This window comes from Myodes glareolus, chromosome 15 (assembly GCF_982192425.1).
Source record: "Myodes glareolus chromosome 15, mMyoGla1.1, whole genome shotgun sequence".
Taxonomy (NCBI): Eukaryota; Metazoa; Chordata; class Mammalia; order Rodentia; family Cricetidae; genus Myodes; species Myodes glareolus.
In genome coordinates this window covers 58,286,743-58,311,686 of record NC_142040.1, presented here as the reverse complement: position 1 = coordinate 58,311,686, position 24,944 = coordinate 58,286,743, and the positions used below count along the sequence as shown (strand labels likewise).

The 24,944-nt window shown below is 34.2% G+C and overlaps 1 protein-coding gene across 2 annotated transcripts in view; it reads right to left on the bottom strand.

Moving 5' to 3' along the window:
- Window positions 1-24,944, bottom strand: part of Cdh9 (cadherin 9) — a 127,674-nt gene that overhangs the window by 13,533 nt on the left and 89,197 nt on the right. The window contains exons 3-7 of one of the 2 annotated variants that reach the window (XM_048429854.3): window positions 20,038-20,332; window positions 16,415-16,534; window positions 15,406-15,573; window positions 13,471-13,658; window positions 12,277-12,530 (exon numbers count right to left, since the gene is read on the bottom strand). In XM_048429854.3, the coding sequence (XP_048285811.2) occupies window positions 12,277-12,530; window positions 13,471-13,658; window positions 15,406-15,573; window positions 16,415-16,534; window positions 20,038-20,332 (1,025 nt within the window). The remainder of the gene's footprint in view (window positions 1-12,276; window positions 12,531-13,470; window positions 13,659-15,405; window positions 15,574-16,414; window positions 16,535-20,037; window positions 20,333-24,944) is intronic. The other variant, XM_085676606.2, reaches the window with a different exon arrangement.

Sequence of the window (24,944 nt, the reverse complement as noted above, 5' to 3'; positions counted from 1 at the left end):
AACTTTTACTATATATTATAATTATTATATTATAATTATGTTAATAGGACATATTATAAACTGATACTTTGCAGGGATAGCAGAGAAAAAGCATTTTAAACAATTTCTTGTTCAGAGCAAGAGTTCAACAATATTATCCTAAGGCATGGAAAAAGACAAAATATTTTAATTGATTGAAATGTCAAGAAATCACAGCAACATGACTAACAGAACAACAATTTGGTTCGTTGTAAATAATTTATTGGTAAGATGCAGAAGTTTCTTCAGAAAAGAACTTTTAAATAGAGAGAGTGCTATGAGATTTCTGATTCAGATTAAGCACATTCTTTTGTGGACTTGAAAGAGCAATCAGTGTCTCTTGTGGCATTTGCCAAATTTGTAGCATGGTAATGCATCAGATAAATAAAGATACATTATAATTTTTGGACATAATCTCATTCAAAGTTAGTAAAGTTTATAGGGGTCAAAAATTGAATTAATTATAATTTTTTTTTGGTTTTTCGAAATAGGCTTTCTCTATCCTGGCTATTTTGCTTTTCTGACCTTCATGTTGAACCCCAATTTCTGTCTCTGAGTTTTTATTAATCAGGCTCCAAAATGACATAGTAAAATCTGATGGGAAAGAAAAACATCATGAACCCTCTGAAACAAATTATGTTTACTTTTTCTGTACAGAACACATTTTAAATATTTGTAAATTTTATTTGTCTGAGTGTTTTGTAACATGTATATTTCTGCATACCATATGTGTATCTAGTGCATAGAGAGGTCAGAATGGGGTATCAGATTCCCAAAATGAAGGTTATGAATGGTTTTGAAGTGCTATGTGAATCCTAAAAATCAAATCACAGTCGTTTTCAATAGTTACTACATAGATAACTGTTCAGTCTTCTCTCCAATTACTGCTATTAGTAACATCTATAAGTCTGTTAATATTTAGAATTAATTGTAATTTTGTAAATATCCCTATAAAATTCCATGTATGTGTACATGCACATATTTTGACACTTAGGAGTTCAGGTCAAAACAGAAATGGGTAATTACATATTTCAACATTTCAAAAAAAATATGCTTTTAAATTACTTTAGTTTTCAATGGTTTTCCATTGTGTAGAGCCAAGATCCTAGACATATACTCACATGAATAAAATAAAGAACATCATTTTTTTACTGTTTCTTTCCTTTTTCTTTTGATATTATAATACAATCACATCATGTGAAGGGTGGAATTTCCTTTCTTCCTTTCCAAACCTCCCACATATTCCTACTAGTTCTCTTTCCAATCCATGACTTCTTTTTTTTATTAGTTTTTCTTCGATACATATGTAGGTATATGTACACATAAACTTTTTTCCTAAAATTCGTGCCGTTTTTTACATGATGCTGCAAGCACTTTACATTGATCAGTGTAATAGCAGCACCTCATTTTATTTACGCTTTGTTTTAAAGCTTACAGTTGTATAGATTACATATTTATGTGATACATGGCTTCACACTAAAATAATCTGTGATAGGTACTGCGAAATACATTTAATAAAAATAAAAATTCTCTTTCATTCTAATTAACCTATAATATATAGGTTAATAGCTAACCTATAAAATATAGGTTAATAACATATAATTGGCAATAAAAGCTCATCTAAGATATAAGAAAAAAATCACAACTAGTGCTGATGAGGATTTGCAAATATGCAGTCCTTAGTACATGGCAGGTGTGAAAATGGCCATGCAACTATTTTGGAAGTTAATATGGAGATTTCTAAAAATGAAATCTCCATAAGTAAGTAGGCACTGGAGAAGAGGCTCATCATTTAACAGTGCTTACTGCTGTTGCAGAAGACCCAGATTTATATCAGGACCCAAGTGAAAGGGTTTATAAATGTTTGTAATTATAGCTCCAAGATATCTTTTGGCCTCATAGGACACATCTCACATGTGTGCATGCACAAACATAGACCTATAGATATGCATAATTAAAAGTAATGAAAAATCCTTATAATGAACCAACGGAAAATATAGTTACTGGTGACCCATTGTTCCTGGATATATACTTAAAGTATTCTTATTCAACCTATCACAATGATATTTTAACATTCATGATTGTAACTGCACTATTAACAATATACAGAATATGAAACTAATGTAGATGACACACAGCAAATAAATGAATAGTGATGATGTAGCACATGTAATAATGGAATTTTATGCTTGTATAAAATAAAATCCAATTTGCAAAGATATAGATGCAACTAAAAAGCGTTATATTGAACAAAATATTCCAGAATCAAAATGACAAATACTGCTTGCGTTCTTTCTTATGTGAGATGTAAACATAAATGAATATATACATGTGTGCATGTGTTTGTGTGTTTATGGTATTTATATAGGCATCTTTGTAGGTCACAAGAAAATAAAGGAGACCATGAAATTCTTCCTTTTCAAAAAAAAAGTAAACCCAACTATATAGGTGATTTAACTCCTCCTCTGTTGAAGTCACCTTTTAATGACCATTTTCATAGACTCAAGGATCTTCATATCTTTCACCCATTTGGAAAGATCTATCCACATATTTTTCCCCAGATACTGTTCTCACCAACTTTCCAATGAAGCATTTTCAAAGTATCTGACCAGTCAGTCTATCCATTGGCTACAGCCCATAAAAGAGTGAAAATCACACATTTCTGGTTATTTCTCCATTCAAACAAAACATATGACCATGTCTATGTTTGTGCAGAAGTCCTGCACAATGTAAGATTTCCCTTTGCTAGTGTCTTTCAGAGTAGTTCCAGAAAATGACTATAGCTGTACACTTATAGGCAGTGCCTGCTTAAAATGGAGAACCATCAGTAAACTTCCTTGGTCAACCAACCATGGGCCACATCCATGAGGCTCTAGGTGCATACTTGGCAGCAGACACCATTGCAATGGGAGTAAAAAGCAAAAGCATTTGCACAATTTCGTCATGTAACTTGCTTCTGCCTTTCGGAACTGCTCAGGTATTTATCATTTCCACTTGATAATGTATTGCAGCTGAATACATACTACACCATAGGTTGCTGAATCCAACAATTGTCAAATGTTTAGTGTCCAGTAAAGACCAGCATCAGGCCAAGAGCTCTCTCACAAAGGGAAACCAGCTGTTTACATGTCAAGGTAGAGCCTTATTTCAAAATTCCAGTGGACTCCTCTAGGATTCACTTACAGACTTCCAAAGGCTCTAAACAAAAACCTCATCTGCAAATGTCACTTCAAATTCCATTGAGTATGCTGGATAATATCATCTATAACAGCCTGCATGGAAGTGTGGACCTGTTGAAGTGCCTTTACCTGTACCAAGCTGCACTTAAGGATAGTTAGTGGCTTTCTGGGTTATTTGGTATGTTGGACACAGTAGCATACCCAAGTGAGGAAAGTGTTATCTACAGAATTTGAATAGGCCTCCTAAATGTTATGCATCTTTCATGGTGGTTGGAAAAGCTAGGTACTATAGCTTATCCTTCACCTTAGAAGGAATACTTACTGTATATTCCACACCATTGAATTCCTCGGAGTTTCACTCTCAAAGCATGACTCACAAGGGCTCATAGACTCTGAAGAGGTAAGCACGGGGACTACTTGCAATTGTAGGTTCTTTAAGCATGTTAATGGCCGATACCTTGATGTTTTGTGAAATTCTCAACATTGAGATTGGATGAATCTCTGATTCTTTTGCCTTCTCTATGGACTCTTTCTCTACTGAATTGCCTTGTTCAGTCTCAATATAAGAGCTTGTGCCTTGTTTTATTATATCTTATAGTATAGTGTTTGCCTGTAGTCTCTTGGAGGAGTGGATCTTGGGAAGAAGGAAGATATGAGGAGAAGCTTGGAGAAGTAGAAGCAAGGGAAATGGTGGCCAGAAGGTATGGAATGGGACAAGAATCTATTTCCTATAACAAAAGAAAACATTTGAATTTGGTTGGTTCGTTACCCATCCTCTGATATGAGCATGTGTTACCAACTCCAACGTGGTGGCTACTTTCTGCTCACTTGGTCAGCCAACTGTACAGTGGATCCGTGTACTATTTTATTGAAGAGACACATTATCAAAATGTCTTCAAACTAACTTATGACACACAGGTAGATAGCTAATATATCCTTGAGGGAAAACTATAAAGGTATATAGCGGGCCCTGCCAATTGAACACAATTGCTTCTGGTGGACTTTACGTCCAGGAGCAGAGAGCAAAGCATTTGCTAAATCAATAGTTGTATATCATGTACCAGAAGATGTGTGAATCTGCTTAAGTTATAACACCACTTCTGGTACAGCAGCTACAATTGCAGTCACTACTTGACTGAGACTTTTATAGTCAACTGTCACTCTTCTAGATTAGTCTGTCTACTTCAGTGCCAGACAGGAGAGTAAAAAGGAGATGTGGTAAGAATAAGCACCTTGCATCTTCCATCATTGACGGAGGCACTGATTTCTGCTGTTCCTCCAGGGATGTGGTTGTCTTTGATTCACTATTTTCACTGGCATAGGCAATGCAAAAGGCTTGGATTTAGTCTTTCAAAATACAATATTTCTCAGTTCACAGGTCAGGAACAAATATGGGAATTCTGCCATCTTCTAAATATACCCATACCAATTATACATTATGGGACTGGAGAAATAATTACAGTATTTGTTTAGAAATCCTTTGGATCAACCATGAACCAGAAGTCACACAAAACTCCGTTAATACCAAACTCCAAGAGGCATTGCAATTATTCTATGAATCATCAGTAATCAGCAATACTTGAGAACCAGTATCCAAAAGCCCTCAGCAAATCTGACTGTTTCCTTTTATCCAGTGTACAATTATCTTTGTGAAAGGTCTCTCTAGGGGAGAACTGGAGAAAGGCTAACAGCAAAATTCCAGGTATTTTATCTAGATCCTCTCCCATGAGAACCTGGCCATCCCTTCATTCAAGAGATTCTCTGTCTGTAAAGTGACTCCAGTCTGAAAATTCATTCACAGGATTGAAACTTCCTTGTGCCAAGAACCAATGCAGCCTTCTTTTTATTCATTAGAGAATGTTTCCGCTTATACAGATCAAACACAAATACAGTGTACTCCTTAGGTATTTCATGCCTGGAAACATCTTGTTTGATTATCCAGTGCCATATCTGTCATGACTCCATAAAGGTGACCTTACCTGCACTGCTCATTACGTGTCATCTCATTATGAACCTTTCTTTGTCTATGATGTCCACTACAATAACTATCATCACCTTGCCTTTGGCAATTCAGTAGAGCAGCAAAATCTCTGAAACTATGGTCTGGCACTAGCAAATGGCACTAGCAAATGGCACTATCAAGCATCTCCAACTCATTTTAACAGGGCATTTATTTAATTAATACTTCATCCAACCATTCAAAGAAAGTTTTGATACCTTTACAAAAACTGGACAAGCTTCCATAGTAAACCTAGAATCTCCACTTAGTAGTACCACAATTCTGTAACGCATTAATTTTACCATGTAGCCCACCATCCAAAACTGACCTGATAGAAAGATGGAAAGGCCTTTTGAAGTCACAGTTGCAGTATTAATTAAGTGACAGCAGACTGGAGGGCTGGAATAGAGTTCTACAAGATGTGGTTTATGCTTTGAATCAAAGCTTAATATATGATATTTCCCCCCAGAGCCAGGAGCCATGGGTCCAGAAATCAATGGGAATTAATATTAATGAAACAGGTCCACTCATTATCACCCCTAATGACCCACTTTAAAATTGTTTTGCTTCCTCATATTGTGACCTAAAGTTCTACTGGCAAAGAGGTTTCAAAGTTTGTGTGTGTGTGTGTGTGTGTGTGTGTGTGTGTGTGTGTGTGTGTGCGTGTGTGTTGTGAGGGAACATTCTTATGAGAAGGCACAAGAAACATTCAATGGTAGTGGAAGTTCAGACATCCCCCTAGCCACGCTAAGATTATGATGTTGTTAAATCAACAGGTTAAACCATAAATAGTTGTATTAGGAGGATGATTGATCTAAATTAACAAGTGGAAAGTAGATTTCTCCTCCACAATGGAGATACAAAAGCTTTTGTCTTCCTCAAGACCCAGTGATACTACTTTTGGGTATTAATCCAAAGGATGCCCAACCGTGCCACAAGGACATGTGCTCAACTATGTTCATAGCAGCATTGTTTGTCATAGCCAGAACATGAAAACAACCTAAATGCCTCTTTACTGAAGAATGGATAAAGAAAATGTGATACATTCATACAATAGAGCAGAAAAAATACTACACAGCAGAAAAAATAACATCTTGAATTTTGATGAAAATGATGGAGCTAGAAAACATCATTTTGAGAGAGGTAACCCAGACACAGAAATACAATAATCACATGTACTCACTTATAGGTAGTTTTTAAACATAAAGCAAAGAAAACCAGCCTACAAACCACAATCCCAGAGAACTTAGACAACAGTGAGGACACTAAGAGAGACATACATAGATCTAATCTACATGGGGAGTAGAAAAATACAAGATCTCCTGAGTAAATTGGGAGCATGGGGACATTGTGGGAGGGCTGAAGGGAGGGGAGAGGCAGGGAGGGGAGCAGAGAAAAATGTAGAGCGAAATAAAAATCAATAAAAAAAGAAAGATTTTTTGGCTGGAGCACAGATCATTTAGGGTATCTTTTAGTGCTACCATGTCTTGTAATTATAGTCAATAGGTAACTACGGCAACCTAATCCAGTCAGGATGACAAAGGGCACAGATGCTTCAGCACTGGTGGTATGAGTCACCTGTCAAAATAGATTCAAAACCTCCTAAGGTATTAAGAATGAAGGAAATACAGAATGGGTAGAAGGGGAAGAGTGTAATGCATACTATTAAGGTTCCATGACCAGTTACAGACACACGGATTACAACTGACATTTTTATGTCATTTTATTAAGAATGTATTAATGGAGTTTTTCAGAGATATTTTGATTTGTATAATGCAGCATCAGTTTAAACAGATATAAGTGGTTATCACATGATATTGTGACACTAGAAGACAGTCCTTCAAGAGACATTGCCAATTATTATAAATTTAAAATTCATTTTTGGGTGTACATGGAATAGTTACATGATGTTAGAAATAATCATGACCCTGTTAAATATAGAAAGTTTTTGAAGTTGTACATAGCATAGTTATATCATATTAGAATAAATTATGACCTGGTTTTTATTAGGTGTAAAGTAAGACAGTATGATTATGTGTCAATTAGACAAAGGGTGGATTAGGATGGCTAATATAGGTTGTCAACTTGACTATATCTGATGTTAACTAAAACCCAAAGTAGTTGCATACACCCATGAGGGATTTTTCTTAATTAGAACATTTTAATGGAAAAGTTGCCCCTCTAATTTGGGCCACACTTTCTGGTGGCTGCCTAAATAACGGAGGTGGAAAAAGGAAGCTTTAATTCTTTGTCTGATTTCCCTCCCTCTTCACTGGAAAGTCAATTCCTTCAGTAGAATTAGAGCCTCCTTCTTTGGAATTCCCATGTATACAGAAGAGCAGCTGAGACATCAAGCCTTGTGGACTGAGCAACTATTGAATTCTTGAACCTTTCTTTAATTTGAAGTCATTGTTGGCTTAGCTGAGTAAACCTCTCAAATAAATTGCCTATCTATCTATCTATCTATCTATCTATCTATCTGTCTGTCTGTCTGTCTGTCTGTCTGTCTGTCTGTCTGTCTATGTATCTAACTATGTTTATATTTATTCTGCAGTTCTTGTCCTCTAGATGACCCTGAGTAATATACAAGATAAACTAATATACAGTAATATAAAATAAATGAATAAATAAAGAATTTTAATGACTATTTAGAAAGGTTGTTGTATGTATCTCATATCCACAAATCTTCTATATCATCCTACACATACTCACCCTATTATCCATCTGCATAAATCATTAACTAACTTAAAGTTATTTACAATTTTTTTCAATCATTAGACCTTTTAATCATATTACTTATTTCCAAAACATCATATACAATTTGGTTACACAGAAAAATATTTGAAATGAAGTTTAAAAATACTTTAATGCATAAGCATGTATTATACAGGACACCTTATACAGTATACTGCACAAATATGTGTTTAAAGGTACAAAAGGCATTAAGCCAAATATCTGCATCATGCCCTAGGGAGAAGACTCAGTGGGTAAAGTGTTGATAGGAGAAAGATGGCGACTTGAATTCAGTCACTAGCATTGACATAAAGGCATGGCACAGTGCTCCATACTAAAATTCTGGTACTAAGAGAGTAGGGGCAAAGTTGGCCCCCTATTACTTGCTGGCCAGCTAGTCTAGAAAAAATAGACAAACTCCACATTCTCTAAAAGATCACATCTTAAAGAACAAAGTGGAGATAAATTGAGATGTCAGACACATCCGGTCTTTACATGCACTTAAACGCATAGTACACTTTTAATCAAATGCATGAGCACAATCTCTCTCTTTCTCTCTCTTCCTCCTCCAAAAATTGAAATTGGTTATGAGTATTTCTTTAGCTGAATTATTGCATCATTGCTGTGATGTTCAGACTATATTAATGTTTAATATAGATGATAAGTTCAAATTGCACAAATACTTAAAACACATTGAAATTATATGCTTTAAGTTTTAAGAAGCATAGAAAAATGAAAATTCCATATTCAAAATGTCAAAGAGATTCGAGATATTCAAAGCCACTTCTATAGGGGTAAAGTCATTGAGAATTTGAATCATAAAAAAGCTTGATAGCATTTAATTTTAGACACAGTATCTATATTTTATGTAATTTTCTACTAATTTTCATGAAGATATACATATTAAAGAAATCTGTAACACTCTATTTAAATAACATTTCTATTTCAAATTTTAGTGTTTGAAGATTTCTTTTTTAAAATTTATTAAAAATGCATCTATTTGCATATATTCTGTATCGGTGGATTGTAGGAGCCAAGAGGGGTCAAGAACCCCACAAGGAAACCTACAGAATCACCTATAGTGGGCTCATAGCGGCCCACAAAGACCAAACTGACAATCAGGGAGCCTGCAACATACTCACCAAGGTCTTATGCAAGTAAGTATTGGTTATATAGCTTGGTCTTCTTGTGAGACTTCTAATAGTGGAAGCAGGGCCTCTCTGGCCAGTTCAGCTGCTTTTCAATCCATTTTACCTCTACTGGGTTGCATTTTTGAGTCAATATAAGGTGAGGTATGTACTTATTGCAACTTGACATGATAATTTCAAGCCTGCTTTTTCTGAAGGGAAATGGAGGGGGAGTAGATCATGGGAGAGGGGCGCTGCATGTAGAGGAATGGGGAGGAAAACTGCAGCCAGGATGTAATATATGAGACATAAACTGTTGGTACCCAGGTTTTTTCCCCTTTGCTCGAGGCGCTATGCAGGACCATTTTTTCCTGACTTCCTGGTTTCTCTGCTGGCTGCAGCAGCCTGAGGGTATAGCTTAGAGAGAACTCGCCCTCTTTTGTTATGGTAATTCCACCTGCAAGCAAGGTTCCCACCACAAGCAAGGTTCCCTGATCAGTTGCTCTCTGACCTTGGGCGCAGCCGCCTGACTTTTTCTTTCCCTGTTCCCAATGGGGGTCTGTTGCCCTTTTTGCCCCCTAGTATAGATACCCGACTTGTGCTTAATAAAGTGGCCATTTACTCCTTTGGTGAATGAGCCTGGTCTCTCTGTGTGTCTGTTCAACCCTTAGGATATTTATCCATTTTCGTGGACTTGGTTGGGAGGGGGGGAGCGCCTGAATCGGGTGTGGGAGTTCACAGAAAAGTGCAGCCAACAATAAACATTTTAAAAATAGATCCTCATTTCATCCATTATATCCTGACTGTAGCCTGGCATCTCTCTTGTCCTCCCAGCTCCTTCACCACGCCTCCCCGCCAGATCTACTCCTTTTCTGTCTCTCATTAGAAATGAACAGGTTTCTCAGAGTTAACAATCAAACATAAAAAAATAAAACACAATAAGAAAACCATCTTATCAAAGTTGGACATGGAAAACCAGTAATTGACTATTCTAGTTACATTAGCAGGCACAAGAATCAGGGACACACTGTTAACAAACTCAGAAGTCCCCTAAAATTAAGTAGCTAAAATCTATATATATAGGCAAAGACCCTTGCACATATCAGTATATGTCCTGTGCTTGCTGCTCAGCAATGGAATAGATAAAGAATATGTAGTACATTTATGCAATGGAGTATTACTTAGCTGTCAAAATGGCATCATGAAATTTGCAAGAAAATGACTACTCTAGAAAAAAATCATCCTGAGTGAGGCAATGCTGACCTAGAGAGATATATGTTATGCCCGGATTTATGAGTGTATATTAGCTATTAACTAATTGATAACCAATTCATAAACCCAGAGACGTTATATGTAAAAGAAGGGTCAAGGAGGGATTTACTGATCTCCGTGGAAGAGGGAAATAGAATAAATTTCTTGGATGGGCTTGAGGTGGGTGGAATAGGGTGTGAGAATTGAGGTTGGGGGAGGAGGGAGAAAAGAGATAGGGTCTCAGGGGAGAAAGTGGGAGAAATGGCTGGAACTGAAGGACATTTGAGCGATGATATGGAAACTCGGTGTAGTAGAAACTTTCTTAAACAAATGAAGATGATCCTAATGACGTTTTCTAATATTGGATGACAGAGCCTCAAATTGCCATTCCTTGTCAATAAATGAGGCTTCCAGAAATGGGACTGGATTTCATTCAATCAAATTGTTGAAAAAGGGGGTCCTATGAAAATACCCAAAAAATCCAGGCTATTGCTAAGACAGTGGGTTGCTCTCTGCAAACTGACAGTGGGGCTCTACTATGAAGAATAATAACCACACAACTCATTGGACATGGAGAAAATCAGAGTTGGAACCGACATGGAGAATTTACCCCTATGTCCTAGTGTCTTTGGTAGGAGAACTTACTTTGCATGCTACCACAAGAGAAATGTCAACACCAACATAGTCACAACAACCTTTGAAATAAAATCTCCCCTGTCTCAAAAACATGCTAGGGATATGGCAACAGAGCTCAAGCGAGTAGCCAAACAATGTCTCATTTATCTTTTAGATGGAACCCATACATGACATTGCTAAGGTAAGTAATTAGAACACAGAAACCCCTTAAACACAGGGTAAAACCACATAATACTGAGCTGAAAGAGAGTGTCAATAAAATGACTCTCATTGATATTATGCTATACTGATAGAGCAGTTCATTATTCAGTCATCATCAGAGAAACCTCATCAACAGCAAATGGAAACAGATGCAGAGACCCAGAACATTACACACACACAAACAGAGTCTAAATGGGATGTCTCCATCAAATCCTTCCATCCAGAGTTCAGGGAGCCCTGCTGAAGAGGAAGCGCCTGAAGGACACCTAAAGAAAGAGGCCCTCATAGTCACCGAAGCATGATGCATCTGAGCTCATAGACCGAAATAAATCTATTTACGTATTTCTTCGTGGATAGTTCCTAAGAATTATTTAAATTTCGTAACACTCCTCCTTAAGTGGTGAAACTACTAGTCATATTTGAAAAATATTGTACTTCCTAATTGCTAATACTTTTATCTCTCTTGTTTTACAATTATCTTCTTTAAAGAAGACTTTATGTGGATATGTGAACATAATTAATAAAGCTGTCCATCAAAATTTCCATATGTAGTAGTTTTATTGTCTATTTTAACAGATTAAATTTATATAAATATCTATAAAGTTACTATAGGACTTTTATTCCAGATATTTACATATATAAATTATACATATGTATATATATATGTATATATGTAGTAGGTTGTTAGATATTCAGCTACTTTTTAAAACCCTTGTATTTTAAATGATTTTAATAATTTAAATATATACAGTTATTTTATTTAATATAAACAGGCAATGGGCTTATCACATTAACAATTAAAAGATTAATATCTGTGGTTTAGTCTGAAATTGACATCCTATCTATATTTTTAGAAATTAGTTTTTCTGCCATGGTATAATTATTTAAATTCTCAGACACTCAGCATATTACTCTTGGTAAGATATTTAATATAATGGCATCTACCATGTGGGGTTGTAAGACTCAAATTGTTTCCCATTCCTGGAGCAAGCAGAAGAGGGCAAAAGTTAGACTAGATCTTTGGGGTGTGTGTATTGCAGTGATTCTCCGTACACATTATACCGCTCAAGTTTTTACATAACTCTTAAAGTGGATTGCGTGTTTAACAAATACATGGTTTTCAGGTACTTACTTTATTATGTTGTTCATAGAGTCCGGGTCATAGGCAGTGACTTGTCCAATGATGCTTCCCTCCTTCACATCTTCATCCACTTCCATTAAGTAAGAGAGCTTACTGAATACAGGGGGTTCATCTACATCTTCCACAGATATCTTCACCATAGCCGAGTCTTTGAAGGGTCCAAGATGTAAGAAGCGAGGATCAGGGTGGGTATTGATTGCATCCACTCTTAGAGTGTATAACATTTTCTTTTCAAAATCTAAATTCTGAGTTTAAAAGAGTAAGAAATGTTAGGATATATTTATTGGACGACATAGTAATCATTGAATAAATGAATGCTTAATAACATTTTAAAATACTAAAGTCCACTATGGCTAAATTACTATCCCAATATTATCTTAAAAGTTCTATCCAGTCAAATAACATATTTATTTTATAATTATACAATACAGCTATCATGGAATGAATAGCAGGATTGACAATCATTAGGTAATTCATTTCAATTTTCCTAGGCATAGTTAAATAAAGTATTATCTAAATAAATCCTGATTAAATATTATCATTACATAAGTTATATAACAGAAGATTAACTAAACTTAAATATAGAATAAATTTTATATTTTGCCAATTTGAGTATTTGAGGAAAGAAATATATAAAGGAAAGAGTGAAAAGTAGAAATGATTAATACTGGCTGTATTAGTCTTTACATGGTTTCACGTAATTCTCAAACATTCCATCAAAACTCAATAAATGCGTATAAATCAGAACACCTTGCATAGTAGCCTCTGATAATTTGACTGCTAATTCTCAGGTAGGAAGGAGTCTTCAAGGTCAATTCTAGCTCTTAGCTCTTCATCTTGTTTTACTCGTTTTACATAGGCCATCACACTTACAAAAGATACAACAAATGCATGAAGTAACAGTGAGGGATCTGTTTTATTGCTCATCCCATAGAAAAACACAAAGCAAATGCCCTTGTGATGACTCTGCATCTGACTCTTGTCGACTACAACACAACTGTTTGATTTTGAGTAGCACAACTATCAGGAATGATGTATCTCTGATTTGAAGTAAACTCAGTTTTCCTCCTTTCTGCAAATGATGGACAACACATAAAGGTAGATCCATGGCTGTTTTCTTGGTACTGAAAAGCAAAAATAAACTGAAAAGCCCATAGTGAAAAGAGGAAGACAGTCAAAAGAAACCTGTTTGACAGTTATGATTCCTTCCTGTGTATCTTTGTCAGTGATCACATCAAACATGTCTGATCCTTCTCCTTCTAGAATACTGTATTCCAGCTCAGCATTCTCCCCGGTGTCCGGGTCATTGGCTTTTATCCTTCCAAGATGAGTTCCAAGGGGTGCAGACTCCAGAGAATTAAATTGATAAGTACCTGCAAATTGAATCACAGCTGCCTTGACTTTCACCTTCAGATGACACAAATTTTCTGTTTCCCGCCAAGTAAAGTGATTTAAATTGAGAGACATTTCTACCTTTTGATTTCACTTGATTTTTGAATCTGTCAACGTTAAAGATTTGTGGAGTGCAAAAACAATGTCTAGAAGCTAAACTTTCCTTAGTTTATATGTGAGAAATATAATATCCAGAATGATTAAAACAATATTCAGAGTTTCTTAAACAATACACAGATACTTGATTTAATAATCTAGAACGTCTGACATAACAGTCATAAAAAATTGCTTGTTATTTGATTAGGATTCTAAATATTGTCACCTTACACTTTATGCACACAGAATAAAAGAACAAATGTTCAGTCTTTGGAATAGTCCATATTTTCCCAGTAATTTTTGAGCAGCAAGGCTTTTTATTGTGGTTGTTGTGCTTATATATTTTAATTTAATGTCTTTAAGTAGCACATGCTTAATGTTTACAGACACAACTACACATAACATTTGATTTTCTGTTTTGGCAAGCATCTTCTTTACAAACTGTCTATAAATGTGTAAATATAGAAATTGAAAATAATTAAAGAAATATACTTAAACATGGGTGCTAGGCATTTCATAAACTCAAAGGTTGCATATTGTAACCTATTTAGTCCTTTCAAAGATGTAACTTGGGTAAATTATTTCCAGCGGACAGCCAATGGGAATCATCTTGCTGAGCTATGAAAAGGATAATATGGAATTCAGACTCTCTGACATTAAAACTAATATCATTCCGGTGATTTCGTGGTTAGGATCGGGAGGTTATATCTCACTGATGGATTCTATATTTGCTTCTCTAAACTTTAATATCAAGTCCTAGAGAGGGAAACAAGGAAAAGTGTGATAACAATGAATTCACAAATTTCTGTAGAATTTGTGCTCCTGTGCCGCTATATCTGCTGTTCATGCAATTCATGACCCAGTCCTCTCCATCTTACCATCGTGATAGTGGACACAGCACTTCTGCTATTATCCCAACAGATGACAGAACTGCATTGTGGTAATTTATCCAATTATACACTAAGTTTATATTCTAAAATTCAGAATGGAATGTTTCTGTGACAAATGAAAAGGAATTTACTGTTCCTTAAGTTTCAGTGAATTAAATAACACTAAAATTTAACATGTTACATACTAGATGATCTCACTAGTAGTAAGATATTAGCATAACCTAGTTTTCAGGACTTTTTAAGTAAACCAAAAGAATACCAAAATGCTGCCAACTTAACCCACATACATTGCTTTAAATATAGATCCTGTTTTGAGAGATGATAAAACATCCAATCTGTGTTTTAAAATTCATTTAATAAAGACTCATCATGCTTGTTTATAAATTAGCTAAGAGTTGTGAACAGTGTATACTTTGAATGTAAACAGGCAGACTTTTACGCCCACATTTGTGCCCAGGCTCCTCGGAAGGGTGGGACAGCAATAGTGACTATGAGAACATCAGCCTGCCAAGTCAGCTCACTCGTAACAAGCTAGCAAACGTTAACTGCACAAGAAGTCTTGGTTTCATTATGTTTTCTTCCACACTAGCTTGGGGATACATATCATCACTTTTTATTTTTAAATTTTAACTTTTTTTTTCTTGTTAGGGGGTATGCATTGATTTGCTCCCACCAAAGGGACAAGAAATGCGGACGTTGAGTTCTGCTGTGATGGTGTGTTTAAGAACATTTCCTGCCTTACTTTGTGGAAACCGAGGAGGGTTGTTGTTGACATCGGTGAGGGTGATGTTCACTGTGGTTGTTCCAGAAAGGCCTCCCATCTGGCCGCCCATGTCCTTGGCCTGAATAACCACCTGATATTGCTCTCGGTTTTCTCTGCTCATGTCTGGTAATGCAGTTTTTATTATGCCTTTTTAAAAAAAAAGTGGAAAATTAAAGCAGAGACTTTAAAATCAAATTATACTTTTCAATATCCATTTTTACCAAAGAGAAAATGGGAGAGTCCACAATTAATTTAAGGTAATTCACAAAACAGAAAACATTCTATTTTGGGTGTTTCCTATTTTAAATAGTGAATTTTACTTAATTTTTATAATCATTGCAGTCTTTAAGTTTTGACTATTTCCTTATTCTACAGCGTAATCTCTGTGAAATCATGTAGTCTTATACATTTAAACCGAATGAATAATAGATAAACGAGCTAAACAATCAAAGAAATAGCTAAGCAATCAAATAGGTTGTGTTAATATAAGGATATTTTATTTCATTTTCATAAAATTACTGTAGGAAGCAGCTATACAAAACTGTTTGGATGGGTTTCAAAAGAGAAAACTGCAGCACAACTAATAAAAACCCAGAGACAGATACTGTGATCAACCCGAAGATCAGAAAAGCTAAACAGCCAGGCTCTGGCTCTTACCTCTACCTCAATTCAAAACAGCAATTCTGCCTCCAGGAATCTCAGAATGAGACTATGTCTGAGAACTGTCTTATCCCATCATATATTTATCTCTAGGGCTGGGATTAAAGGTGTGCACCGTAACCACCAGAATTCTATGGCAATCTAGTCTGGCTACTGGAATTAAAGTGTGTGTTACCACTACCTGATCCGTAAGGCTGACCAGTAGGGCTTTTATGCTCTCTGATCTTCAGGAAAGCTTTATTTATTAAAATACAAAAACAATACAGAAAACAAAGGGATTGTGTTTCAATCTATAAGATGGAATTGACTAAGACTCGAAAGTATTTACCTGATTCTGGGTCCACTGAAAAATATGGTTGCCCTTGAAGTATGCTGTAGACCACTTTAGCACTGTTCCCATAGTTGGCATCATCCGCATCGGTGGCAGTAACTTGTATAACAGATGTACCTGCACCCAGGATCAACCCGAGCAGAGGCAAGTCAATTCTTCTAAATTTTATACTGTTTTATAAGCCATTTTCTCACTCCTGGATTTACTCTTCACCATAAAAGTTTTGAAAATATATGAGGTATTTTTATCACAGAGATTAATAACTTCGAAAGAATTGAAACAAATGCTTAATTGAATATTGTGATGAGGAAAATTCTCACTAACTACAATAAACATTAAATTTTCTCTTAGCATATTTATTGCTCAATGAAAAGACACAAAGAAAAATTTGATATTTTTAAAGCTCCTGTCTATTTTAATAAATGGTGATTATAAGCATAACAAAATATAGAGAGGTCTTGCTATGAAGAAGAAAGCAAACAAACAAGCAAAAAGGTGTATTGCAAAATGCATCCATATCAGGTCAGAAAACTCGAGAACAAACATCAGAAATCATCCCATACATCAGTTAAAAAAAATAAAAAATAAAAATGAAATGTACTATAATTTTCATTTGTAGAAGATAATTACTAAACAAATAATTACTGCCCATAGGATCAGATATTTACTGGGACTTGTAAATCCATAAATAGTAAACAATGTATTATTAAATTTGCTCAAAAGTTAACTTATGATTTCCATATTTATTGTGTTACCAATTTTATTTCCTCCTGGAATGAAAATAATTTAAGTCTTTAAATTATAAAGCTAAAGACAATCTCCAATCTTATTTTTACACTTTTCAAAACTTTTGTGAAATTATTTGTTTTATTTCCTTTGTTCTTCTTTTGGAGACCATAGGAAACAGACGAAATGTATTTAGGTTGGGTTAAATATGTGGATTATTGAAATGACACATGCCTGTATAGACCCTTTAACAAGGAATGCTCACCTGTTCTCTACAATGCTCCTCCACAATAATTAACTTGCAAATCAACAGGACTAATCCTTTTTTTTTCCTAAGCATTGATTTTGGGGGAATCAAAAGGGAGCATGATGATTTCATACGGTGCAGTGTGAACAAAAAGGGAATTTTAATTAGATGTGGGAATAGTGAAGTCTTCATATGTTAGACGTAACTTTTGTTTTTTCTCCTTTGAATTCCAATGAGATTGAAAATTCAGTGTGCTATTCAAATATTAAGGCAGGATCCCAAGAAAAGTGTCTGTAAACAAGCCATATCTTTCCATTGGATGATTAAAGTAGACTTAGCAGATTGCCAGCAAGTCATCTGTATTAAAAGTTAATCCTCATGGCAAATGGAGGCCATATGCCTTTGGGCCATATATCACAGACCCAGTAAGAGACAAGAAGGAAATTAAAACTAGCTAGTCCAAATAAAGATTACTAATTGTAAGTGATTTTCCCAATAGGCTACTTAGGGGTACTTGTTGAATCCATAGACACTGAGCATATTAAAAATGGCCTAAACTATCTCAGCAAAGAATGAGAATTTGCATTATTTTCAAAACTAACTACCAAGGAATGTTAGGTTGGATAGATCTTTTAGGATATAAATTAGATCATATCTAGGATTTATAAAAAATATATTATTTGAAAAAATAATCTATTTTGAATAAATGGAAAAATACAATTTTTTCACACCAAACATCAAAATGTTTGGTAGAGAAATATTCTCTTTTTATTTATTTTTATGTTTATGTGTATGAGAGTTTTGTATGTATATTTTTATTTGTCTGATTTCCTTGAAAGGCAGGAAAGAGCATTCGATGTCCTGGGACTGGAGCTACCAACAGTGACAAGTCACTGTATGAGTTCTGAGAATCAGACCTGCCCCCCAAACCCAAGAGGAGTCCATGTCCTTTATCCATGAGCAATTCTTTCTTTGCTTTAAATGGAAATAAAGACTGCATACATGGTACTGATGTATTTAGGACTCTGTGTGTGTGTGTGTGTGTGTGTGTTAATTTAAAAAAATATTAATGGAAAAGATAACCATGAATTCAAAAAACATCAAAGAGAATATTATATGGGACTTTTTAAAATAAGAAGCTAGAATTAGAAAATTATGCATTTTTACTATAATCTTAAAAGATAAAAGAATAAGAAAAAGTAATACTATAAGAATTTAAAGTAAACAAAATTATATATAGTTCTGATCAAATTTTCTAGTTATCAAAAATTTGTCAATTTAATCATATTTATTACATTTTTAATATGAAAAACCTATGAAATTATAAGTAAGATTTAAAATGATTTATAATATACCATATCAAAAATAATGATTTTTCTAAGAGCTTAAGGATATAGCCATAAATCTCTTTAATTTAAAATTTATAATTTATCCAGAGATTATAATTTTGCATACAATTTCATCTCCAATGTAAGTCCATAAAAATGCTATAATGTACTTGCAAATTAACTTAAATGCCAGGAAAATAAAGATCAATCCAGGAAATTTTAACTGGCTAACATAATAGAACAACATTGAAAAAAAATCCAGCTACTCATACATTATGTAAGTGCCTTATGATTCAAAAGACTCCTGTCTTTCTGTATAAATCTTTTTAACATTTTAAGAATGTAAAGTAGGAGAGATTTTAGAATATCAGTTTCTTCAAACAGGTGAGCAACATAAGTTAAAACTTCTTCCGAAACTCTTGGTTCCTCTGCATATATTAACTATATCATTAAAAAACACTCAGGCTACACTCTCAGTAAAGAGGTATAGAAGATTGATTTTTGCTAGTGGGAGTTTGTTTCATTAAACATACACTATTATGATATAATGTAAGTAGAGAAAATACTCAATTAATGCTAAATATAAAAAACCATTTCTTATATATTTAATCAGCATTACTTCAGCAATATTTCAAGACAATATTCAGTTCTTTATATAGAATGTAGCTATTATACATTGATAGAATTAAATGTGTAAACACATATAAGGGTAGGAATTTGATACACTAATGAGTTGTGTTTAAAATTGGGACAATCGTAGAACGGTGGGAATTACTGTCTCCAATTGTCTTGTAAAGGCAAATCGAAGAAAATACACACAGACAGTAAACATCTGTGACTCTTAACATGTTTCTATAGGTTATTTGATCTTCATTCAGTTGTTCAGTTCTTCTGAATTCTGAATTCCTAATTAACAGATGGATAGTAAAGTCCTAGTTCCCATATTTATAAAATGAGGCTGCTTCGGTGATTCAGTGAGACAGTTATGTGGAAGCAGTTTGTCAAATACAACCGTTCTCAAAGAACTGGTGACACAGTTAATCGTCCCCCTTCAGGCAGCAATGGATTCTACAGGACAGCAAGTCTTAACCACAGAGCAGGTGTTGATTCCCGTGGAATCAAACATCTGCACTCGGGAAATTATAATAAAAGAAGACATTGCTATATTAACAATTGAAAATAATTGGAAAGAAATTGCTTGACTAAAATAAGTTTCAAGATATAGCTCTAATTTTGAAAGAAGGACACACCTAACCACATGTCTGTAAATTTCTTAGTTAAAAATATACAATAGCAAATGTGGGTTAGTAGATACCTACCTACTCCAGACATCTCAGGAACAGTGGCAGTGTACAAATCTTTCGTGAATTTTGGCTCATTGTCATTGATATCATGGATTTTAATGATAAATTCAGATTCCGGCTCCACTTGCCGCCCAGTCTTTCTGTCTATAGCCTTGGCACGAAGAATGTACAGAGATTTTTCTTCTCTGTCTAACTTCTTTGCAGCATGAATGTCTCCTGTATTTTCATCTATAACGAACAGATTGCCAGCCCCATCGCCTGTCAAAATGTATTTTAAATTTCCATCTCCTTTATCTTGGTCAGTGTGAAGCTTCAAAGAGTAGAAAAGAAAAATTCCATAAATATATGGGTGGTCATTACAGTGATAACAATGTGATATGCACTAATTTCTCCCCATATCATATTATGCCAATCATGATCTGAATAAGTATCTCATGTCAAAGGGAAAATAAACATCTCAGAACTTGTTATTCTTAAAATATTACACAATTATAGTCACCATAATTGAATGAACTTTTACTATAAATAGTACTTCATTCTTTCAAAACATAGTAGTTAAAATATACTTTTGAGAAGAATATTACCAAAATTAAAACTTCTATTTTACTACAAAAGAGAAAAATATATTCTTCTCCATTTTGTGCTTGAACTATCAATCTGAATTACATTTTAAGCAAATAAACTCAAAAAACGCCATGAAGCACTTATAATTTATTCTGATGATTACTGTAGAATTAATTCTTTAGTTTTTAATTAGTGTTATCCTTTGGTGACATAAGCCTGTGTATGTCTCTGTATTTATAGAATTCAGCCAGAAAGATGAACAACTTTAAATGTTAAATCATTTGCAATGTGATTTTAAGGAAGTGCTTTTCCACTATCACGTTCTCATACGTGAGAAAAGATCATCATTTTAAATTGTTTAAACTTCAAGCAACACAAAACAAGTAGTGATAGCTTTGTTGCTAAGTCGTTTCTTAAAGAAAAAAAAAAGATTAGTTCTAACCAATGTTTATTGGGTAAAGATAACTTCTTAGTAAAAGCAATCTCATGGCTGAAGTTGAAATTCAGCTGTTAAACAATGCCTAAATGAACCTAGGATTATTCCAAGATACCATAAAAATGTTGATAGATTAAAAATAACAATTATGAATATACAATCAACTTCTGAGAATTTAAAATAAATGGACTAAATAACAACAGCTTTTCTGAATTGAATGAAACCTTAGTTTGGGCAACAATTTTGGTTAATATGTTAGACGGAAATAATTTTATCTTTGTATACTGGTAGAATATCATGATTTAACAAATTTTTGATGTTGAATGATTAAATAAAAATATTTTGTGAATTGATCCCTCATAACCCCAGGGTACAATTTCAATGGCAGAGGCATAAGCAGTGATATGCTATACATAATGAGACCAATAAATCTAAATATTGTTTGTTTTAAATTACAAAGGAGCACATTTCAAATAAAATGTGAGTTTGAACTGGCCACACCCCTTTATGTTATTTTCCCACAAAGACCTCAGAAACCATACTCTAACCTGACTGACATCTTCTAATTCTTTGTATTTTCCATTTAAATTCTCTTACTAAAACTAAGCATAGATTCATATTTGATCTTTTTCTTCTCTTTTTCTTTAACCTCCACTAAAATAATCACCACATGTGATAATTGATTCCTTCTTTGAAATCTCTTATACAATCCATCTCGGCTCATTGATTAACACCAGACTTTGCTTTTACCACAATATTTTGCCTAGTATAGATCAGCAACCTCAAGATGATATTGCCTCCACTCTTGTCCCATGGCAAATATTTTTTTCAACTAGAGAAAATTATTTTCCTCATGTATGAATATAGTCGTATGAGAAATTTCCAAACAGACAGTGTTCAGATGGGTGAGTGAATTTTTTTCATTTTTCATTAATTTAATAATGTAACATTATTATATTTAATTGCATAATATTAATTTTAAAAGAAATATCAACTTCTGCTGTCCTACTAAGTGCCTGATGGGTATACTCTTTCACATATAACATTGATAATTCATCCTTCACTTGTTTTTCATTATTACTTTTCACTTTCTTTTTTTTCCTTTTCTTTTTTTTATTAATTTGTAAAAATTTCCACTTCCTCCCCTTTTCCCAATACCCTCCCACTCCCCCCCACTCCCTCTCCTCCTTCTTCTCCAGTCCTAAGAGCAGTCAGGGTTTCCTGCCCTGTGGGAAGTTCGAGTACCTCCCCACTCCCTCCAGGTCTAGGAAGGTGAGCATCCAAACAGACTAGGATCCCAAAAAGCCAGTACATGTAGAGGAAACAAGTCCCAGAGCCATTATCAATGGCTTCTCAGACAGCCCCCATGTCAGCCACATTCAGAGAATCCCGTTTGATCACATGCTCGTTCAGTCCCAGTCCAGCTGGCCTTGGTGAGCTCTCATTAGATCAGTCCCCTTGTATCAGTGGGTGAATGCACCCCTCGCGGTCTTGACTTCCTTGTTCATGTTCGATAGATGGAGATTGAGAGACCCACATTGGAGCAGAAGGAGCAGAAGGAGCAGAAGGAGGGAGAACATGTACTTTTCACTTTCTTAAGCATATGGACCAAGTGGGTTGCTTTCCCTGAGCCCTTCTACCTACTTTCATATGTAATTTTTGCAAGCTTCTTTCCCTGATTAAAACTCCTGCATCTTCCGGGTTGTCCTCTTCTTAACTACCTGTCATTTTATATTTTTCCCTAAGAGCACTTTTTGAAATTGAGTAAGTTAGGACTGATGAACAGGCATTGCAATTATAACACAAGGCACTTGCTATCACTGTACTAACCATGTCTAATAACTTTTTAATGCTCCAAACTATCTATCATGTGTTCAGGAAAGATTGACACATGTTTTTGATTACCCAAAATACATTTCCTGAAGTCCTGGTACTCTTTATTTTTAAAAGTGTATTTTTCAAATACCAAAATTTCATCTATTAGAAGTTCTTGGTAAAAATTAGATCAATAAATAAAGCTACTTATATATTTAAATATCATTTCATAAATATTTATATATATATTTAATTATTTTAATGAAAATATTTTGAAAATATTGATCATAAGTACATGTACTCATATAATCATTACAAGCAATGATATTGGAAAAAACTTTTGCAAACAGAAATATTACAGAAAGGGTGAGAAGGCCAGATGAAAGAAAATGTGTGCCAATCTTTCGTTAATGTGCTAAAAATTGTATAATTAACTTAAGTTCACTATGTTTATTTGATTATGTTATTATGTTGATTATGTATTCTGCCATAATTAGGATTTAGATTTTTAGACTTAGATGTAAATTATCAAATATATTAATAAGGACATATACAGTATATACATGCATATATGTATATATGCATATAGTATAATATGTAGTATAATATGTAATATGTATATGTAATATAAAATAATATGTTATAATTATATTGTAATATAAAACAATATAATATGTCATATATTAATATAATATATATTATTACTGCTACGAGATACATACTCTGGTAGCAATCCTTTAGTTATATTTTTTCCTTCCTTTTTTAGAAATCTAAACTTTTAACACTTTTAGCATATAAATAATAAAGTTTACTCATTTCTATAATAAAGGAAAAAAGTAACGAGGAACCATGTAATGTAAATAAGATATATTCCTGCATATTTTTCAACTATTCTCTCTCTCTCTCTCTCTCTCTCTCTCTCTCTCTCTCTCTCTCTCTCTCTCTCTCCAGAATTTCTCAATGTAGCATATATTGTCATGAATTTTGTTCTGTAGACCAGACTGGTCTCAAGCTTACAGAGATCTGTCTGCTTCTGCCTCTTGACTGCTGGAATTAATGTCAGAATAAAAGACCCAGAAAGACAATTATCACATGTAGTCACTCAAAAGTGGTTTTTAAACATTAAGCAAAGAAAACCAGCCCACAAATCACAATCCCAGAGAACCTAGAAAACAAGGAGGACCGGAAGAGAGACATGCACAGATCTATTCTACATGTGTAGTAGAAAAAGACATGATCTCCTGAGGAAATTGGGAGCATGTGGACCTTGGGAGAGGGTTGGATGGGAGGGGAGAGGCAGGGAGGGAAGCAGAAAAAAATAATTTACTGATGTTAAATCAACCTTGTAAACCTAGGGTAACAAATCTTGAACATAGAGCAGAATTTCTATATGCTGCTGGATGGTTTTTCAGTGCCTTGCTAAGTTGTTTTCTCATTTATGTTTGTATTATAATTTTTATTCTGTAATGCTTTTATTGTTGGGTACCTTGTTAGAAGATTGGGGAAATGTTCTATATATTTGAAAGTGATTTTGTAGGATTTATATAACAATTTTGTTATGTTTTGTAGAATTTTATAAGAACATGTTAACAATTCACAGCTTCTCAATGTGATTAAGTTACGGTTGGATATTCTGTTTATCAGTTAGATTTTTTTCTGTTGATCTACCAGCATATCCATTTTATCTAACTTGTTAACAAACAGTTGTTGAAAAAAAAATATGCACCACCTCTGCCCAGTGATATTTTTTTTACTTTTATAATGTGTTTTCCAAAGAAAAGAACCAAACATTAAAAAAAAAATCAGTGGAAACATGTTTGACAAGAGCAAAAAGTTTAAAAACCTGTGGAATAAATATTTTTTTATCTATTCTTCCCCATGATGTCCACCATGATTAAAACAATTATACAAACATAATACATGCAGCCATTTTAACCTGGAATTTTGACACAATGAAATATGCACTAAATTCAAACTATAGTTATTCTACTCAGCTAGATACAAATTTATAGCTTGTTAAGAGTCATTTTCATATATCTATTTTAATAGCTCATGTTGTTCACAATTTCATCTTTGAAAATATTTAGGGATCTGGACAATTATTTAG